The sequence below is a fragment of the Brachyhypopomus gauderio genome, chromosome 6 (genome assembly GCF_052324685.1).
Source record: "Brachyhypopomus gauderio isolate BG-103 chromosome 6, BGAUD_0.2, whole genome shotgun sequence".
NCBI classification, from domain to species: Eukaryota; Metazoa; Chordata; class Actinopteri; order Gymnotiformes; family Hypopomidae; genus Brachyhypopomus; species Brachyhypopomus gauderio.
The window spans coordinates 34,209,770-34,228,302 of NC_135216.1; the positions used below are offsets into that span (position 1 = coordinate 34,209,770).

At 47.3% G+C, this 18,533-nt stretch overlaps 1 protein-coding gene across 3 annotated transcripts; it reads left to right on the top strand.

Annotated features, from left to right (window-relative positions):
- Window positions 1-129: 129 nt before the first annotated feature.
- On the top strand, window positions 130-17,543 carry map2k4a (mitogen-activated protein kinase kinase 4a). Of its 3 annotated transcripts, XM_077010593.1 has the most exons (12): window positions 130-487; window positions 4,351-4,383; window positions 6,920-7,022; window positions 7,389-7,563; window positions 7,748-7,867; window positions 8,099-8,218; window positions 9,308-9,359; window positions 9,473-9,600; window positions 10,868-10,945; window positions 11,431-11,579; window positions 16,546-16,591; window positions 16,777-17,543. In XM_077010593.1, exons 1-12 carry the CDS (start codon window positions 373-375, stop codon window positions 16,888-16,890), a joined length of 1,233 nt encoding a protein of 410 aa, XP_076866708.1. In that variant the 5' UTR covers window positions 130-372; the 3' UTR covers window positions 16,891-17,543. The 3 variants fall into 3 exon arrangements, with proteins under 3 accessions (XP_076866708.1, XP_076866709.1, XP_076866710.1); XM_077010594.1 differs by lacking the exon at window positions 4,351-4,383; XM_077010595.1 differs by lacking the exon at window positions 4,351-4,383 and having other exon boundaries at window positions 6,932-7,022.
- The last annotated feature ends 990 nt before the right edge of the window (window positions 17,544-18,533 follow it).

Sequence of the window (18,533 nt, forward strand, 5' to 3'; positions counted from 1 at the left end):
TAAATATTTAGATCATTAGATCTTTAGTTCTTTAGATCATTATATCTTTATATATTTAGATCTTTAGATCATTATATCTTTATATATTTAGATCATTATATCTTTATATCTGGTGGATCAGGGTGGACCTGCGTGACGTCGGCGCTGGGAGACACGGTGCAGCGTGAGCGCCGTACTGGTAATGATCTGAACTGGTACTGGACCCACTGGTCCACCACCCAGCACACTCCCCGGCCCAGGTCAGCTGCCAGACCCGCACACGGAGCGGCGGGACGTGGATCTGCGGTGGAGGCAGTGCCGTGCGGCCGGAGCAGGCGGCAGGAGGCGAGCTTCCCTCTGCGTCTTTACTGCAGCTGGCTGCGGGAAACACTAATGGCGACTCCCGGCAGCAACCCGACGACACCGTCCTCCTCCTCCAGCGGCAGTGCGGCGGGCCCGGGGCGGCAGCACCTGCCCCAGCACATCACCACCATGAGCAGCATGCAAGGTGAGGCGGGCAGGTCAGACGAGGCGGCTCGGTGTCGTCTCTCTTCCCCGGACGTGAGCGGGGTTTAGCGGGGCTACCTGTCAGGCTGGGCGGCCACGTTAGCGCACGTTAGCCGCCTCGGTGGTGGGGGAGGTGGGGCAGACACGGGCGCTCGTCCGCCGTGCCGCGGTGGTAGTTGGTGGGTAGGACGACGTTTCACAAGACGTTGTGCTCGGTGAACGTTTTTACCAGTTAATTTGACGCGGTCGCACTGTTGGCTAGCTAGCTACCCCACCTAACTACCCTAACCCAGCTACCTACCCCACCTAACTACCCTAACTCAGCTACCTACCCTCACCTAACTACCCTAACCCAGCTACCTACCCCACCTAACTACCCTAACCCAGCTACCTACCCCACCTAACAACCCTAACCCAGCTACCTACCCTCACCTAACTACCCTAACCCAGCTACCTACCCTCACCTAACTACCCTAACCTAGCTAGCTACCGTCCTAACTACCCTAACCCAGCTACCTACCCCACCTAACTACCCTAACCTAGCTACCTACCCCACCTAACTACCCTAACCCAGCTACCTACCCCACCTAACTACCCTAACCTAGCTACCTACCCCACCTAACTACCCTAACCTAGCTAGCTACCCCACCTAACTACCCTAACCTAGCTAGCTACCCCACCTAACTACCCTAACCCAGCTACCTACCCTCACCTAACTACCCTAACCCATTCTACCTGCCCCACCTAACTACCCTAACCTAGCTACCTACCCCACCTAACTACCCTAACCCATTCTACCTACCCTCACCTAACTACCCTAACCCATTCTACCTACCCCACCTAACTACCCTAACCCAGCTAGCTCATCTAGGTACCCCCACCTAACTACTCTACCAGCTATCTACCCCACCTAACTACCCTAACCCAGCTACCTACCCCCACTTAACTACCCTAACATCTACCTACCCCCACCTATCTACCCTAACCCTACCCCAACCTAACTACCCTAACCCAGCTAGCTCAGCTAATTAGCTCTTGTAGTTAGGTTTATAGGTAGTTAGTCATATGTAATTCATAAAAAAGAACACAGTAAATTAACAAGTGACAGTGTCGCCCCCAGAGTTCCGCTGTTTAAGAATTGTTTCATGTTAATGTTACAGGTCGTCAGATTATGGACAAATTTAATGTAAGCTAGTTTGCTAACATAGCTAACTAGGCTAGCTAGCAGGTTTAACCTTTTGGGCTGAAGTCAGTGCTAAAGTGTTTAGTTAACTAACCTGACTTATGTCTAAACCTGAACCTGTTGCATACATCAGCAGCATCATTAACGATGTTAGATGAGGTAACGCTGCCATCGTATGCCCTAGCATAGTGTAAATAGCCAGCAAGCTAGTTTAGGTTCTCTAGCTAGCTTAGCTAATTCAATCACAAGACACCTAACTTGGAGACTAGCCACTTGGCCCATCAGAGGAAGTGTGTTGGCATAGATGCCGTGGTTTGTCCGTCTTTGACCGAAATCTAAAATTGCCTACAAGAAAGATGGGGCAAACAAGTCTAAGCAAACCCCTTACTGGCTTTCTGGGTCAGGATCATTGAAGGAAGTGAACACTGAAGTGACACTGATCTAATGTTTCAGGTGTGCAGAACATCCAGCTTGGAGCCATCTAAGCAGCTTTGGTTTGGTTCTTTGGTTTGGTTCTTTGGTTCAGCTTTGGTTCAGTTTGAAAGGCTTTTTTGATGTAGTAGTATATTTGCTGCGGTGAATAATTGTGAGGGTCCCCTGATGGAAGTTAGTGAGCTAATCTTCACCCTCATTACTCTAAATCAAAAGTGCACTGGTCAGTTTGTTCATTAACCTCCATCAAGAAGCACCGCCAGTGTTTTCAGTAGCTTCTGTGCTGAGTTTGATGTAGCCGAGATCCTCCTGGTTCCTGGAGGAACTGGCCATGACCTTATCACCCCCATCATGTGTACTGAGATCTCTGTTTTGTTCCAGAACCAGGTGAAGTATCAGTCTGACGTTTGATTCAAGCTCATTCAACCCAACGTAATGATTTTTCTCATTTCTAGGTTTGCAGCTGTAGTGTGTGTTCTGTTTTTCTTCCAAATCTTTTTGTTTTATTTACTCAATTCTGTGCACTGACAAGTAATGGCTGTCACCGCTGTGTGAGGTGTGCCAGTAATGTCCCTGCATTCCTTCTGAGTTCACTGGAAAGACAACCATTCACTTACAGAAAGAGGGAGGCTCTCGGTGACACAGACATCTGGGAAGTGGTTGATGTTCCTGTAAAATTGTCTGTTGACTAACCCCACACAGACCTGTCAGTACTCTAAAGGAACTAAATATGATAAACTAATATATGATTATATGTAACATAATATAATATGATTAACTAATTTAATCTACGTGTCCTAGTGACATAATGAAGTGTAACACGTTTTAATAATAATGTGATCCGTTATGATCGTGCCATTCTTTAAAAAAATGGGAAGTGTAATGTTTTGTTCAGTACCGAAATGGAAGCAGGAAGCAATACAGTGGTGTGTGTGGTAATAAACTACACCTGTTACAACGCCCCCTCCTGAGACCTGCTAGCACACCCGGGTCCCGAGTCCGGGTCCTGATATTTCAAGTGTCCCAGCTAGGGAGATTTCGGACATTTCCACACCCTAATGTTTGTTTTTTATATTCTGAACTGAAGCATATTCTCTCCTATAATGTATTTCTCCCCTCACCTTTGACCCCTAATGCCCACATGACCCTGTTTGCTACTGGACCACGGTGAGACCCTGAGTAGTTAACAAGCACAGCCTGCGTTGTTTGCCCCGCCCCTAAAAGCTGTCTTCTTCTACTTCCTGTCTCGTCATGTTCATCTTTACGTTTGCCCCTCCCCAATTAGTGCGGTACAGTGGTCTAGTCTAGTGAACTTGTGATGTCATTTCCTCTGCATGTAGGAGCCTTTCTGTTTTAGCTGATGCATTTATTTCCTAGTGGATGCATTTGTCTGACGGCAGATGCATTTGTCTGTGTGTGTGTGAGTGTGTTTATGCTGGTTTGTTTGTCTCTGGGTGGCTGTCCACACAGATGTGGTATGTCTATTTTGTCCTCAGCAGGAGGATGAGTGGTCCTCGTATAGACAACTAAATTATTTTTAGAAAGTGGTTCCAGGTCTAGAAGGTGACACACCAGGGGAAAAAAACCCACAAGAAACACCTAAGTGGAGTTCTGCTGTTGTGCGCTTGTGGCATGCTTGAAGATCTGCTGGTTTTAAATGTGTGTTTATGGTTATGGGGAGGTTTCACTCTACATCTGCCAGGACGTCCCCAAGAGTGGTAACCCATCGCAGCATTACACATTCATTTATATTAGACAGTAGAAAATTACATAGTGTTTGTCCTTTATTGGTTAGTTTTAGAGAGAGTCCAGCTTTCATAAATGCATGGTGTCCTTTTAGGGAGTCTGAGCGGTGTGAGGAGCGGTCTGCTCCAGTCAGGTGTTCCTCGGGAGGATGGAGCGTTGAAGTGTCTCTGCTCTCTCACTCGGTCCATGCTGGCTCTTCTTTTAAAAGCACAGAGCCTGTTGCTTAACTGGTTATTGGAATGACTCGTCTTCCTTTTCGTCGTTTTGTGGAACTGTTGAAACCACGCTCCAGTGTAGCTTCGGTCTGACCCTGCACAGCATTGGCATCTAACCACAACCGCACCGTTTTAAAACCTCGCGTTGGACGTCCACTCTGGTCGGCCCGTCTGCGTGTGGTTCTTCAAAGTGTCTGTGTGATGATCAGGCGACCGCTTGCCCCTCGAGTGACTCAAATACTTCATATCCCACAATCCAGTGCATGCTGTTTTTCTTCTCATCACCAGGGTTTCTCATTAACCCGAGCGGAGCTGTCCAAAGTAAGCCGCCCGTCCTCCGACCGCCGCCCGTCTGAAGTGGCGCGTGACCACTGCTGCACCGGTATCACACGCTTGGGGGCGACCCGCTTGGCCACCGAAGACCGGTCTCAGCTGGTCCGCTGTGGGCTTGTGCTGGTGAAGGGGGCTGCTGGGGGGTGGTGGTGGGGGTGGTGGTGGTGAGGGTGGTGGGGGTGGGGGTGGTGGTGGTGGTGGTTGATAACATCGTTTGCTGCCCCTTCTGGAGGGAATCAGAAGCCGCTGGACAAGATAAACTGACAGAAATGGAGTTTTAAAAAGACATACTGAAACCTGATTTGGCTTTATGAACAACGCTTTCTCTCAGTGTCCGTGGATGTAGGAGTAGATAAAATGTTAGGAAGTAACTATCGACCATCTGGTGTGGGACGAAAGAAATGTGTTGTAGCATGATTTAGCGGATCTCCAATAATGATCATCCAGTCTAATCCAGTTGGTGGTGATTTCTTCACTTTACGGTTCTGTTGCGTGTATAATGTAGCGTGTAGTGCGGTGGACGCAGCTCTATGTCTGTGGATTCATGAAGGCATGTTACCTTTTGAATGCAGGACACAGTAGGACATTGACCCAGGCCCACACCCAAGAGCTTTCATTGGCTCCTGTCCAGAAATGAATCAGATCTCTTACTTAATGACTTCAATTACTGAAGCATTTCTCCATTTCATTTCTCCTGCATAAATATGTGTGTGCATAACTGTTAGTGATCGTCCGTGTTTAATAGACATGTTAAGAGCAAAGCAGAGTTGCTAGTAGACGTTTAAGTTCTTGCGGCCTGGTTTGGGCGTGGTGTCGGGGCGTGTCTCCCCCGGGGTGGAGCCGTCTGGTGGGTGTGTGTCCTGCGCAGGGTTGCGTTTTGGCTTGTTTTGGGAGCGCGGCTCTGTTGCGTTTGTCACGAGCAGCGCGGCAGTGATCGGCGCTCAGCTGCTTGTCGGGACGGGAAGGTTCATGTCGAGATGCTGGAATGCACCGCGCGTCTTCGCTGGAATCGCAGTCTCCGCATTCTTGTGGCATGTTGGCGCGAAAGCGAAGCAGCAGCAGGGCGTTCTTCTCTCTGAAGCAGAACAAGCTCCTGCTGCCTGGTCCACGTGGGCCAGGAGCTGCTCCAGGAGGAGCCGGTTCAGCACAGTGGTCCAGGAGCTCGTGAGGATCTCCTCGATGAAGATGCACACGAGCCGTCCTGATGCTGCAGACGTTGCCTCTGTAGCGGCGCGGAGACTTCGCGTACGAACTCGAACGTACGAACACGTTAAGTAGGACTCTGATGGACCCCAGCACGGAAAACAAGCGTGAGAGCACGTGAGTGTCCTCGAGGCAGATTCACGGCAGTAGGAGCACTAGTCAGGGCTCGGGGGGGCGGGGTGTGGCGGGGCTCCTCCCCCTCCTTGTGGGCTCCGACAACATGCTAAAGTGCACAACACGTCGGAACATCTACGTTAATTTTGCTAGTATCCCACTGTAACGCAGCTATCATACCACAGGCTTACCTTGGTGGATAATAGTACGTGTGGGCTTTAAGTCGGGTTTGTGGGTGTGTGGCCCATGGTCCAGTATTCTGAGGGGGTGGTGCTGTGTTTAGTCTGCACCCCTGGGACTTCCACACGGTTACGTCAGGCTCACGTGAGATTACTCCGTGAACGTGTTCTGACAGACACGCTCTTCTCGTTAACGTCTCTTTGCGTCTTTTTTGGGTGTTTGCGTGCTGCTAAGACTCGACTGCCGTCGGCCCAATCGTACAGTGCTGCAGGTGTGTGTGTGTGGCGCTGTGATTGGCTGTCTGTGTGTGCAGCATGGCTCCCAGGTGAGGTTTTATTTCCCCCCTCCCCTCTGAGTGTAATGGCGCTGGAAGGGGGAGGGGCCAGGGGGAGGGGCCAGGGAGACCAGCGCACGCATGTCTGACTGTAGTCCTGCATCCAGAGACACTAAAGCTGTTGTTTGGGCTGTAGACGTGAGCCTCACGTGATCCCGGGGCCTTCCGCACGGCGCTGCTAGCTGGACCACGTGGAAATAAGTCTGATCTGACAAACCTAGACCACAAAAGCTGATGAGTGCACTTTTGGAATGAAAAGTCACAAACCAGGGAGATTTGACCTCAAAAGTGCATTTCATGCAAAATTGCTTTCATGGATTCACGTCCAGCTTGTAAACCCCAGACGTGCTGTTGGAGGTTTGACTGAAGCAGGCCGGCGTGGCACACATGGCTCTGGCCCTGGCAGCTTTAGGAGGTCTGGATGTGGTTGTCTTCTCCTCGCTGGTCAGGTGTGCATGGCTTCCCTGAGCACCTGTGGATGCTCACACGTTCTACATCCTCCATCTCTTAAAGACCTCATTCTGTGGATAAAACAGTTTCCATTATGTCCTGTCCATGTGTTCCCCCTGACTGTTTGCATCTCCTGTTTCCTTTCTGTGTTGGTGACGTGTGTGTGTGTGTGTGTTTGGGGTGGGTGGGTATTTGTGTGCATGAGTGTTTGTCTGCTAAACGTTCGTCTGCCCTCTCTGTCAGGTAAACGCAAAGCACTGAAGTTAAATTTTGCCAACCCACCAATCAAACCGACCACAAGATTCACGCTGAACACAGCGGGACCGCCCTTCCAGAACCCCCACATGTGAGTACGGACTTTCTAGAGCTTGTAGAATGAGGGAGGCCATTCTAGAAGTCGTCTTTGACGGCCTTTCACAGTCCAGGGTAATGATAGATGTATCCTCACGTTGTCTGTATGAACGTTTGTACTCACACGTTCCAAAATAGTTTCCTGCAACTTGCATGAGTACAACTGTTAAACCCCCACACAGGACTAGAGACATTGCGTAATCATTAAAGGTAAATGTGCTGCTTCTAGTGTCATCACATGCATACGGCTAGCCTTGCTTAATTCAGTGAGCAACTGGGTGTGATCAGAGGAATTTTGTATGTATGTGTGTGTGTGTGTGTGTGTGTGTGTGTGTGTGTGTGTGTGTGTGGCCCTGCACAGAGAGCGACTCCGTACACACAGTATTGAGTCATCGGGGAAGTTGAAGATTTCTCCAGAGCAGCACTGTGACTTCACGGCAGAAGACCTAAAGGACCTGGGGGAGATCGGGCGTGGGGCTTACGGCTCCGTCAACAAAATGGCCCACAAACCCAGTGGACAGATCATGGCAGTCAAGGTGACCACACACGTCAAACCCACTGAATTCCCCGTTTGTAGATTATACACCATCTCAGCTTGAATCCTGCTGTGTTAGACATGAGGAATGAAGACTGTATCGGTGCAGTATGTTTTTGTACTGCGAGGATGACGTGTGTGTGTGTGTGTGTGTGTGTGTGTGTGCGCGCGCGCGTGTGCGACAGAGGATCAGGTCCACGGTTGATGAGAAGGAACAGAAGCAGTTGCTGATGGACCTGGACGTGGTGATGAGGAGTAGTGACTGTCCCTACATTGTCCAGTTCTATGGAGCACTCTTCAGAGAGGTGCACTGAGCTCCGCCCTCTCCCCATAGAGCCCCGCCCTCTCCCCATCACTGTACGGGTGGAGGAGTTTGGCAGAGTGGAGTTAGACTAACAAACTGAAATGGCACACAGGGTTCAGAACAAGAGGAGAGTTCTGCTCGTCCTGGTGTTCTGGTGTTCTGGGGAGTGTGCAGGTGGGTCTGGTGAAGGTGGATCAGTTAACGGCTCCTTCTCTCCCTCTCTGCCTTTCAGGGAGACTGCTGGATATGTATGGAGCTCATGTCCACCTCGCTGGACAAGTTCTACAAGTATGTGTATTCCACGCAGGAGGACGTGATTCCGGAGGAGATCCTGGGCAAGATCACACTAGCTGTGAGTCGGTCGTCTGCTGCTCTGTTCTCCCGGGGCTGAGATCACTCACTCACTGCTGCTCTGTTCTCCCGGGGCTGAGATCACTCACTCACTGCTGCTCTGTTCTCCCGGGGCTGAGATCACTCACTCACTGCAGCTCTGTTCTCCCGGGGCTGAGATCACTCACTCACTGCAGCTCTGTTCTCCCGGGGCTGAGATCACTCACTCACTGCAGCTCTGTTCTCCCGGGGCTGAGATCACTCACTCACTGCAGCTCTGTTCTCCCGGGGCTGAGATCACTCACTCACTGCTGCTCTGTTCTCCCGGGGCTGAGATCACTCACTCACTGCTGCTCTGTTCTCCCGGGGCTGAAATCACTCACTCACTGCTGCTCTGTTCTCCCGGGGCTGAGATCACTCACTCACTGCAGCTCTGTTCTCCCGGGGCTGAGATCACTCACTCACTGCTGCTCTGTTCTCCCGGGGCTGAGATCACTCACTCACTGCTGCTCTGTTCTCCCGGGGCTGAGATCACTCACTCACTGCAGCTCTGTTCTCCCGGGGCTGAGATCACTCACTCACTGCTGCTCTGTTCTCCCGGGGCTGAGATCACTCACTCACTGCTGCTCTGTTCTCCCGGGGCTGAGATCACTCACTCACTGCTGCTCTGTTCTCCCGGGGCTGAGATCACTCACTCACTGCAGCTCTGTTCTCCCGGGGCTGAGATCACTCACTCACTGCAGCTCTGTTCTCCCGGGGCTGAGATCACTCACTCACTGCAGCTCTGTTCTCCCGGGGCTGAGATCACTCACTCACTGCTGCTCTGTTCTCCCGGGGCTGAGATCACTCACTCACTGCTGCTCTGTTCTCCCGGGGCTGAGATCACTCACTCACTGCAGCTCTGTTCTCCCGGGGCTGAGATCACTCACTCACTGCAGCTCTGTTCTCCCGGGGCTGAGATCACTCACTCACTGCAGCTCTGTTCTCCCGGGGCTGAGATCACTCACTCACTGCTGCTCTGTTCTCCCGGGGCTGAGATCACTCACTCACTGCTGCTCTGTTCTCCCGGGGCTGAGATCACTCACTCACTGCTGCTCTGTTCTCATTACAGACTGTGAAAGCACTTAACCACTTAAAAGAGAACTTGAAAATCATTCACAGAGGTAAGATGTGGGGCCTTCTTCCTTTAGCCCTTATGTCTCGTATGTTAGGAAGATGAAGAAATGATCACTTTATCTCTCTCTGTCTCTCTGTCTCTCTCTCTCTCTCTCTGCAGACATTAAGCCCTCTAATATCCTCTTGGACAGGAATGGGAATATTAAACTATGTGATTTTGGCATCAGTGGACAGCTTGTTGACTCCATTGCTAAGACCAGAGATGCAGGCTGTAGACCTTACATGGCTGTAAGTTCACGCCAGTCTGTGGTTCCCCCGGGATCAATGAAGTATCTTATCTGTCTGTCTATCCATCCTTTCATCCATCATCATTCATTCAGTTATGTTGATGTAGTAATAATGATCAATTCCTTCACGGATCCTGACGGTAGTTCATTCCTTCAGTACGTTCCTCGCTGTTGAAAACCCTCCTGTCACACCACTACCCAATCAAATCTGGGAATGATGTCATGGCACTGTGAACACACACACACACACACACACACACACACACACACACCCTTTCTCCATCCATCTTTCTTCCGTCTTTCACACTCTCTCTCTCTCTCTCTCTCTCTCTCTCTCTCTCTCTCTCTCTCTGTGTCTCGTGTGTTAGCGAGGAAGTGTGTATGTTTCATTGATCTCCTGTTGATGACTCAGACTAGCTGATGAAGGAATGATTAAACTTCAGTCCAGGTTTGTTTCTTTGAAGAGACGTGGGTGGGTGGGGTTGGGTGGTGGGGGTGGGTGGGTTTGGGTGGGGTTGGGTCAGAACGGGAATGAAGACCGTCCCATCATTCCTGGACTGTCAACATCATTCACTGAAGTTGTAACACAAGAAGTCTTCTGGAACCTTTGGCATTTGTGTGTGTGTGTGTGTGTGTGTGTGTGTGTGTGTGCGCGCTCGCTCGCATGAGAGAGAGTTTGTGCATGTGCACAAGAGTTTGAGCATGAGGGGGAGTGTGTGTGCACGCCTGCACATGTGTGTAAGCGTGTGTGTCGGTGGTCTCAGGCTCGTGCACTGGGTGACGTCACACGCTGGTTTTAGCATGCTGACGTCATCCTACATGTGTCCTTGTGCTTCCACAATCACGTCACCTGTGTGTGTGTGTGTGTGTGTGTGTGTGTGTGTGTGTGTGTGTGCGTGTGCGTGTGACAGTGGATGAGGTCACACCGGAAGCATTCCAGATGTGGCCGTGTGCTGGTGTGTAGGGGGCTGTGCTGGGTGGGTGGTGCTCTGTGGGTGGTGCGTGGGGGTCTGTGGGTGGTGCGTGGGGCTCCCCCAGTCTGGGCCAGCCAGCTACCCTCCCTCTCCACCCCCGTAGCCAGGATCTCCCCCACCATCTGCCCACCTGCCTGGCTGGTTTGACCCCCCCATGTCTCCTGGTGGGATCACTGACAGGGTGTGAAGGGCTCAGTGGGTGAGCTCACAGCTCACTGTCACATCGTGATCGCAGAGACCCCATCCTAACAGGCATGTCCCCCCTCTCTCTCTGTCTCTCTCTCTCTCTCTCAGCCGGAGAGGATAGACCCTAGTGCCTCCAGGCAGGGCTATGACGTGCGCTCGGACGTCTGGAGTTTGGGAATCACGCTGGTATGTGGAGGAACAGCTGGTTGCCATGAGTATTTCCGGACACGTGTGAGACGAACATGGTGCCCCGGGCGTCTCACGTGACCCTGGGCTGCAGTGCCCAGGAAAGTGTTGACGTGATGGAGTACCACTACAGAGGAGGAGGTCCCTGGGCCTGGCTAACAGTTGCTAACATTTACAAGTCCTGTTCACATTAAAAACACATCATGTTAGCTAGATTAATAATAATAATGTCATGGATGTCATCACATTATAAGGCAGGAAGATGGCTAATGTGTTTATCCAAGAAAGTGTCTGGCTAATGTCAGAGAAAGTACTGAGTACTGAATGAATACTGATTCTCGGATCCGATGTGTGTGTGTGTGTGTGTGACAGTCATGCTTTATTGCCAGTGGGCCAGACACCTATTCTGTGTGTATATGTAGCTTCTGTTTTAGTTGAAAAAGTAAGTGTGTGTGTGTGTGTGTGTGTGTGTGTGTGTGTGTCAGTATGAGCTAGCCACGGGACGGTTCCCCTACCCTAAATGGAACAGCGTGTTTGACCAGCTCACACAGGTAGTGAAGGGAGATCCCCCTCAGCTGACTAACTCTGAGGAGAGACAGTTCTCCCCCAAATTCATCAACTTCGTCAACCTGTGGTATGTCCCCCTCTCACACACGCACGTACGCACGCACTCACTCACTCACTCACTCACTCACTCACACACACTCTACGCTGTGGTACATGTCTGTGGGCGGGGTTTAAACTCAACTACACTGTGGTACATGTCCGTGGGCAGGGTTTAAACTCAACTACACTGTGGTACATGTCCGTGGGCAGGGTTTAAACTCAACTACACTGTGGTACATGTCCATGGGTTTAAACAAAGTGATTTCTGTGCATGAAGGTGGAGCTGCTGGATGCATCACTGAGCGTGATGGTTGTGGTAGGCCTCAGGCCTTATCTGAGCGTGATGGTTGTGGTAGGCCTCAGGCCTTATCTGAGCGTGATGGTTGTGGTAGGCCTCAGGCCTTATCTGTGAAGGCCCGGTATTTGTCATCTTTGCTGTTGTTTTGGAGAAAGCTTGGAGAAGACTGTATTATATGTTAACGGGGCTCCCTCTGCTGGTTGTGATGTGAAACTGGCCTTTTAAAAATGCCATGCAGTAACTTGATTTCTGTTCACAGTTAACTTGGCAAATGTCTGAAATTAGGAGAAGGTTTTTCAGTCGACAATGATGGCCAATAGATCACACTGATATGATGTGGCTGTGGTTTTCACATCTTCAAAATATGACAACATTTTACTAATAAATGAGATTGACATTGTCTGAATGTTAGTGAGGAAACTTAACACTATTGTTTGAATGTAAGTGAGGTCAATTAACACTATTGTCAGAATTTACGTGAGGTAATCTAACACTAGGGGTGTCACGATTCGATTCTCGATTTACAGCAGAGAGGCCTATGCCAGTTTTAGATTAGTCTATGGCAGGGGTCGCCAACCTATGGCACGTGTGCCACCGTTGGCACGCCAAGGCATAATCACTGGCACGCGCCACGCTGGACCAGCATCAGCAAAAAAAATTTAATAGTAAAAAATCTCAGACAGAGAGCACAATCCTCCAATCGAAATCGTTCTTCAATACTCTGCACTCAGCTCCCGCCACAGACCCATGTTTAAATTTGTTTAAATAACCGTAACATTTACCGTAACCGTAAAAAAAAAAAAAAATAAAAATAAAAATAAAAAAATAAAATAACCGTAACGGCGGCACAGCGCTGCGTGTGACGTAATATTTTCGCGACTGTAGCACGACTCCGCACACCTTGCGCGAACCTGCGCGAACGGCGGAGGCGTTTATATTCTGTGCAGTGTTCTCCGTAAAGATATGTGGTAGTATAAAGAAACACCCCTCAAAAACAGGGGAAGAAACATTTACCTGACGAAAATTAATGTTGCTTTGTGTTCCAGGTTTGAAAAGTGCTGAGATTTAGGCTAAAGTACTTGAAAATGTTGAAATTGTAACTACTTCGTTTCACAACAAATAGCTGTCTGACCGAACAGTTCTCTTGTATTACGTTTTGTAATTCCAGGCCAAAACATGAGAGAACGTGAAGACATTAAGAATGGGCATTTTGAAAATAAACCACCATTAAATAATGTGATTAAAAGCTAATTATTTCGAGTATATGTATAAATATTTAACTTAATTAAGTTTAACGTGCTGAGAAATATTGAACTGGACCTTGAAAGTGCCGTACAAGTGCTTTAATTCCACCTTGTAAAGGTGTATGAACCCTGCAAACATGACTTTGTTCATTGCGCTGAGGCGCGCAAAGTTACAAAATTCGAGAGGTGCACGACCTCGCGAATCGACAGCGCGTGAGGCCCTCGCACACAGGCGGAGCCACAGCGATTACGTCATTTTTGCCGCTCAGTCAGCCCTGAGTGCATGGGGGGGGGAGTTGTGTGGTGAGTACCTTGCTCTCAGAAAGCTCTACCCGACACACCATGTCCCAGGTGAGGGAGAACATGACCGGCATGAAGTTGGTGATGAAGGGCTTGTGTCTGCCCCCCTCCTCCTTACTCAGTATGTACACCTACACACACACACACACACACACACACACACACAAAATACACTCACAAACACTCCTCCAACACAAATGAACGCTTATGTGAGCATGCGCACGCACACACACGTACACGCGCACGTACACACGCACATACACACGCACGCACATGCACACACACCTGGGCCTTGACTTTCTGGTGTGGCTGTATGGAGCCTGGTTTACACATCACCATGCCCCTGCGCACGTCCTCTCTCTTCAGCCCTCGCACCAGAGCGCCCAGGTTGTCTCCCGCCTCCGCACGCTCCAGCGACTGGTGGAACATCTCAATCCCTGTAAGCAGATTACAGATTACAGATCTTCACCACTAAGCTAGATTCGATACACATCTCGATACACTGCCACCGATGCAATATAACTGCGATACTTTGAAACCCCTTGTCGATACGATGCGATACAAATCACTCCTGTTCACGATATGATGCGATTCAAAAATGATTGGTAACGATATGACTTATTATATGAGGATTCGGTTTGATAAGTGATCATTCGATAGTTAGTTGAGGTTTGAGGATGTATTGGCCTAACCCATCAGTTTTCTTAACTCAATAGCACAAATCTACTTTACTCTCTATTAACATAGTGAATATTATGATCTGCAACACTACTGTCTGCTAGACTTACGAGGGGGTAGCGGACGCAGAGATGTCCACATCGTGCCGTCTTTTCATGTGTGTCGCCAGGTTTGTTGTGCTACTAACGTATTTGATAGCAGAGGTGGGACCAAGTCAGTGTTTTGCAAGTCTCAAGTAAGTCCAAGTCTTTATCCTCAAGTCCCGAGTCAAGTCTCAAGTAAAGACAGTCAACTCAAGTCAAGTCTCGAGTCAAGACAAGCAACCGTCAAGTCAAGTCCCAAGTCTGAAACTTGGAATTTCAAGTCCTTTCGAGTCTTTTTTTTTTACAGGCATCAACGCTTTACGAATGCTACGCTGATGCGTTTCTTTACTCGTTTTGTTGGTGTCCGCCAGCCAAAAGGTGACAGATCATTTACATTTTATCTTCTCTTAATTACATAAATGTACTTAAACAAGAATGTTTCGTTACATCATTTTACACGAAAATAGCAAGCTTCATCGTAAGCAAGATGCTGTCATTACGAATGGTTATTCTAAACATTTGGATAAAATGTTTAAATACAGACTAATAAAAGGTTAGGGTTATTTTTTCATTGTTTTCTGTTATTGTGGGGTCACGGTGTAGGCTACTATTGTTACCTGGAGATTCAGTGGGGTCACATATTCTGATGGCTGCCGTCAGAATTGGTGACCCCAGTTAAAAAGGCTCACCTGTACATCCCATTCATGATTTCTTTGTTGGCTGCAATGGTGAGGGGATGGTAAATCTTGTTTAAGTACATTTATGTAATTAAGAGACGATAAATGTAAATAAAAACATCTGTCATATTTTGGCTCGTGGACACCAACAAAACGAGTAAAGAAAGTACATCAGCGTAGTTTACGTAGCATTCGTAAAGCGTTTGTGCCTCTGAACAGAAACTGTGAAATAGCGCCCCCTGTGGTCACAAAACTCGACGGTCACAGAATCTGGTGTAACGCCGGTCTGCGTCAGAAGGACGGAAATGAAATTAATGGGGCGCACTTTATAAATATTAATATGCGTTTTAAAATTTAGATTTGGGGTAAAAAAAAAATCAAGTCTTTGCAAGTAAACAGGTTCAAGTCCAATTCAAGTCCCAAGTTATTGGTCTAAAAGTCCAAGTCAAGTCTAAGTCTCTGAATATTTTTTCAAGTCAAAAGTCTTAATATTAATGACTCGAGTCTGACTCGAGTCCAAGTCATGTGACTCGAGTCCCCACATAAATGCACCTGAGGACACGATGGTGCATTTATGTTGCCTCGAAAAAAAAATAAATAAACAAAAATAAATATGTTGCCTCTGAAAATACGTTAGAATAAGGAATAGATACTGGAAAACAAAACACCCGATTTAATCATGGTATTTGCCGATGCAAAAAGGCTAGAGGTGATGCATCGTGAATTCGCCCGCAAATTAAACCCAATGCACGTTGAATCTACCGGTGCAGTCGCAGACATGTGTACCGAATCGGTGAATCTCCACATCCCTAGTAACTACACAACAAATATCTGTCTGAACAGTTCTCTTGTATTACGTTAACAAATACGAGCCTCTTGTAATTCCAGGACGAAACATGAGAGAACGTGAAGATGTTAAGATTGGGCATTTTGAAAATAAACAACCATTAAATAATGTGATGAAAAAGTGAATTATTTCGAATCATTACGAGTATATGTATAAATATGTAACTTAATTGTTACTAATTGTCTAAAGGTGTATGAGCCCAGAAAACATGACTTGGTTCATTGTGCTGAAGCACGGTGCGTGCGAAGTTACAAAATTCGAGAGGTGCACGACCTTGCGAATCGCCACCGCGCGCGGGTGGCAAGTACCCGTCACTGCAGAATCAAAAGTCCAGGGGGTGGAGCTGGATCTAGATCCAACTCCTCCCACCGTCCATAGTTTCTTTTGGTCGGTCCAGGGGGCGGAGCTGCATCTAATCCAACTCCTCCTACGCCTCGCTTACGTTTTCCGACCAGGAAATAGAAATCCAATAAATTTACCCTTTTAGCGTTTAAAGATTTAAAAAATGTTCTTTGAATGTTATTTAAATAACACAATACACGTTTTTTTAAGTTTACAAGAAAACGTAAAAGTGGACAGGAATAATGATCTGTGATTGCCAACATAATAAAGTACAGTACATTTCTTAAATATGTACTATCTCATTTTTTTGTTTAAAAAACTATGTTATAATAAATATTAAAACTAGTAGTTATAAATGTATTCTGTGTTTGGAACACAAGTTTGTTTCCTGTAAAACATGGCCCACAGGAGCCACTCCTTAACTCCAGGGACGTGTCGCACATTAGAGCACCCTGCACGGGTGGGGGAGCCCAACCCCTGTTTTTAGTCTGAAGCCTAACAGCTTGTTGTCTCTCTCTCTTTCAGCCTTACAAAGGATGAATCGAAAAGGCCAAAGTATCGAGAACTTCTGGTAAGTAGGGTTATTAGTTAATTAGTTGATTAATGGTTATTACAGGTTAATTAAGTAGGCATGATTTTTAATGTGTTTGTGTTTTAATTGTTACTGTAAATCTCTCTCTCTCTCTCTCTCTCTCTCTCTCTCTCTCTCTCTCTCTCTCTCTCTCTCTCTCTCTCTCTCTCCACCCTGTGGTGTAGAAACATGCGTTTATTCTGATGTATGAGGAGCGTTCTGTGGATGTGGCCAGTTACGTGTGCAGGATCCTTGACCAGATGCCTGCTTCTCCCAGCTCGCCCATGTACATGGACTAATCACACACACATACATCCGTCTGGAGGGGAAAAAAGACAAATACAAGCTGTTGTGTAAAGATTTGCTTCATCGATAAAACTGCAGTGTTATAAAGAAATGCAGAAACACCAGGGGCAATAAGACTAGTGTTCTCAATTAAGTCTGTAAATTCTCAGTGTCTCTGTCCCTGTCCTCATCTCTATATTCCTCTCCCATCGTCCACACCGCCGCCCACCACTGCTTAACTATTATAGTAAGTGAATGAAGCTCGTGCTTACAGCTCATCTGAAGAACGTCTCCTCCCAGCCGTGAATGCAGTATAGTGATTAAAAAAAGAGATTTAAAATAAACGTATGGAATTGTATTTCTATTTCTTAAATCACTTGTGGAGTATATGATTTGGGAAAGAAACCTTTTAAAGCGACGTACTGGAACGCTGCTCGTTGTGACCTGTGACCGCCTCTTCCGTGGCCGCCTGCGGTGAGGGCTGTGTGCTGTACGTGGTGGAGAGCTTTCCTCTTAATGCTAGTTCCCATGGGCGTAGCGGGTGGAGGGAGCAGGGTGGGGTTCTTGGGGTTGGTGTTAATACCCGGTCTCTGCATAGCAATGACTGTGTCCTTACTGTACATTGAACCATGTTCTGATATATTAATAAATGAATTCAGAAAAATGACATGTTTGTCTCGCTGTGGATGTGATTTTTACTGTATTTAAACGCCTCTAACCGGCGTACCGACATGTCCGCGAGAAAAAAAAAATTTGAGGGGGGGAAAAATCCGTCAAATCATAATGATAAACCACACGCGCACGCTATCTGTTTTGAGGCCGAAATATGATCCTTATGATCCTTACGAGGTTCCCAAGTTACGATTTTTCGTGGTTACTACACATCTCCCATTTACTGTATAAAGCCTCGTTTGGACCTAAGTGGTTCTGCGTCGTAAAAGGTGTTTGGTGTGCGCGGCGTCAGGATTAGTGTTTGGTGTGCGCGGCGTCAGGATTAGTTAAACGCAGCTATGGATAAAGGTATTTGCCAAAAGGCTAGCTTTAGGATAGGATAACTGCGTATAGTACGTTATTTACGTACAGTATGTACGTATGTTACGATTTACACCGAAAATCGATTTACGACGGATCAACGTCGTAACCCGGGGACCGCCTGTATTTCAGACATCGGAAGAGCTTCAGAGGTAGATACAAGATAAATTCAGTATTTTATCTTTATTCTGATTAAGTTAAATTTTTATCAGAAATATAAGAGTGTTTTTTTTGAGCCGGTACAGGTGGTCAGACGATCTGGTTCCTCCTGGCCGCCTTACGGCGTAAGGTGTAATACATGAACAAAAGCACAAAATGTATGTCCTAATAAACCAACACAAAATATTTATTAAATTTATTAAATTTTATATATAAAAACTAACTATAATCATAATACTTGTAATTCTTTTAAACTTTATTTGCATAATTTCTTTGAGTTGTCTGGTATCCTATAATTTACTAACAGTAATGAATAAATAATTAATCATGCCTGTTTTTAACATATTGTGTCTAATCTAAATCTTTAGGTTACAGCATTTTCTCAGAATATTAATAGAAATTAGTTTTTTATTTCACTATAATGATTACCTGACTTATTTATTATTAATTAATTTAAATATTAATT

What these genes read in the sequence shown, in the direction of transcription:
- map2k4a (XM_077010593.1), top strand. Translation starts at nt 373, where the DNA reads ATGGCGACTCCCGGCAGCAACCCGACGACACCGTCCTCCTCCTCCAGC. An exon ending in CACCATGAGCAGCATGCAAG is followed by an intron (nt 488 to 4,350) that starts GTGAGGCGGGCA and finishes TCTCATCACCAG; the next exon opens with GGTTTCTCATTAACCCGAGC. An exon ending in GCTGTAGACCTTACATGGCT is followed by an intron (nt 9,601 to 10,867) that starts GTAAGTTCACGC and finishes TCTCTCTCTCAG; the next exon opens with CCGGAGAGGATAGACCCTAG.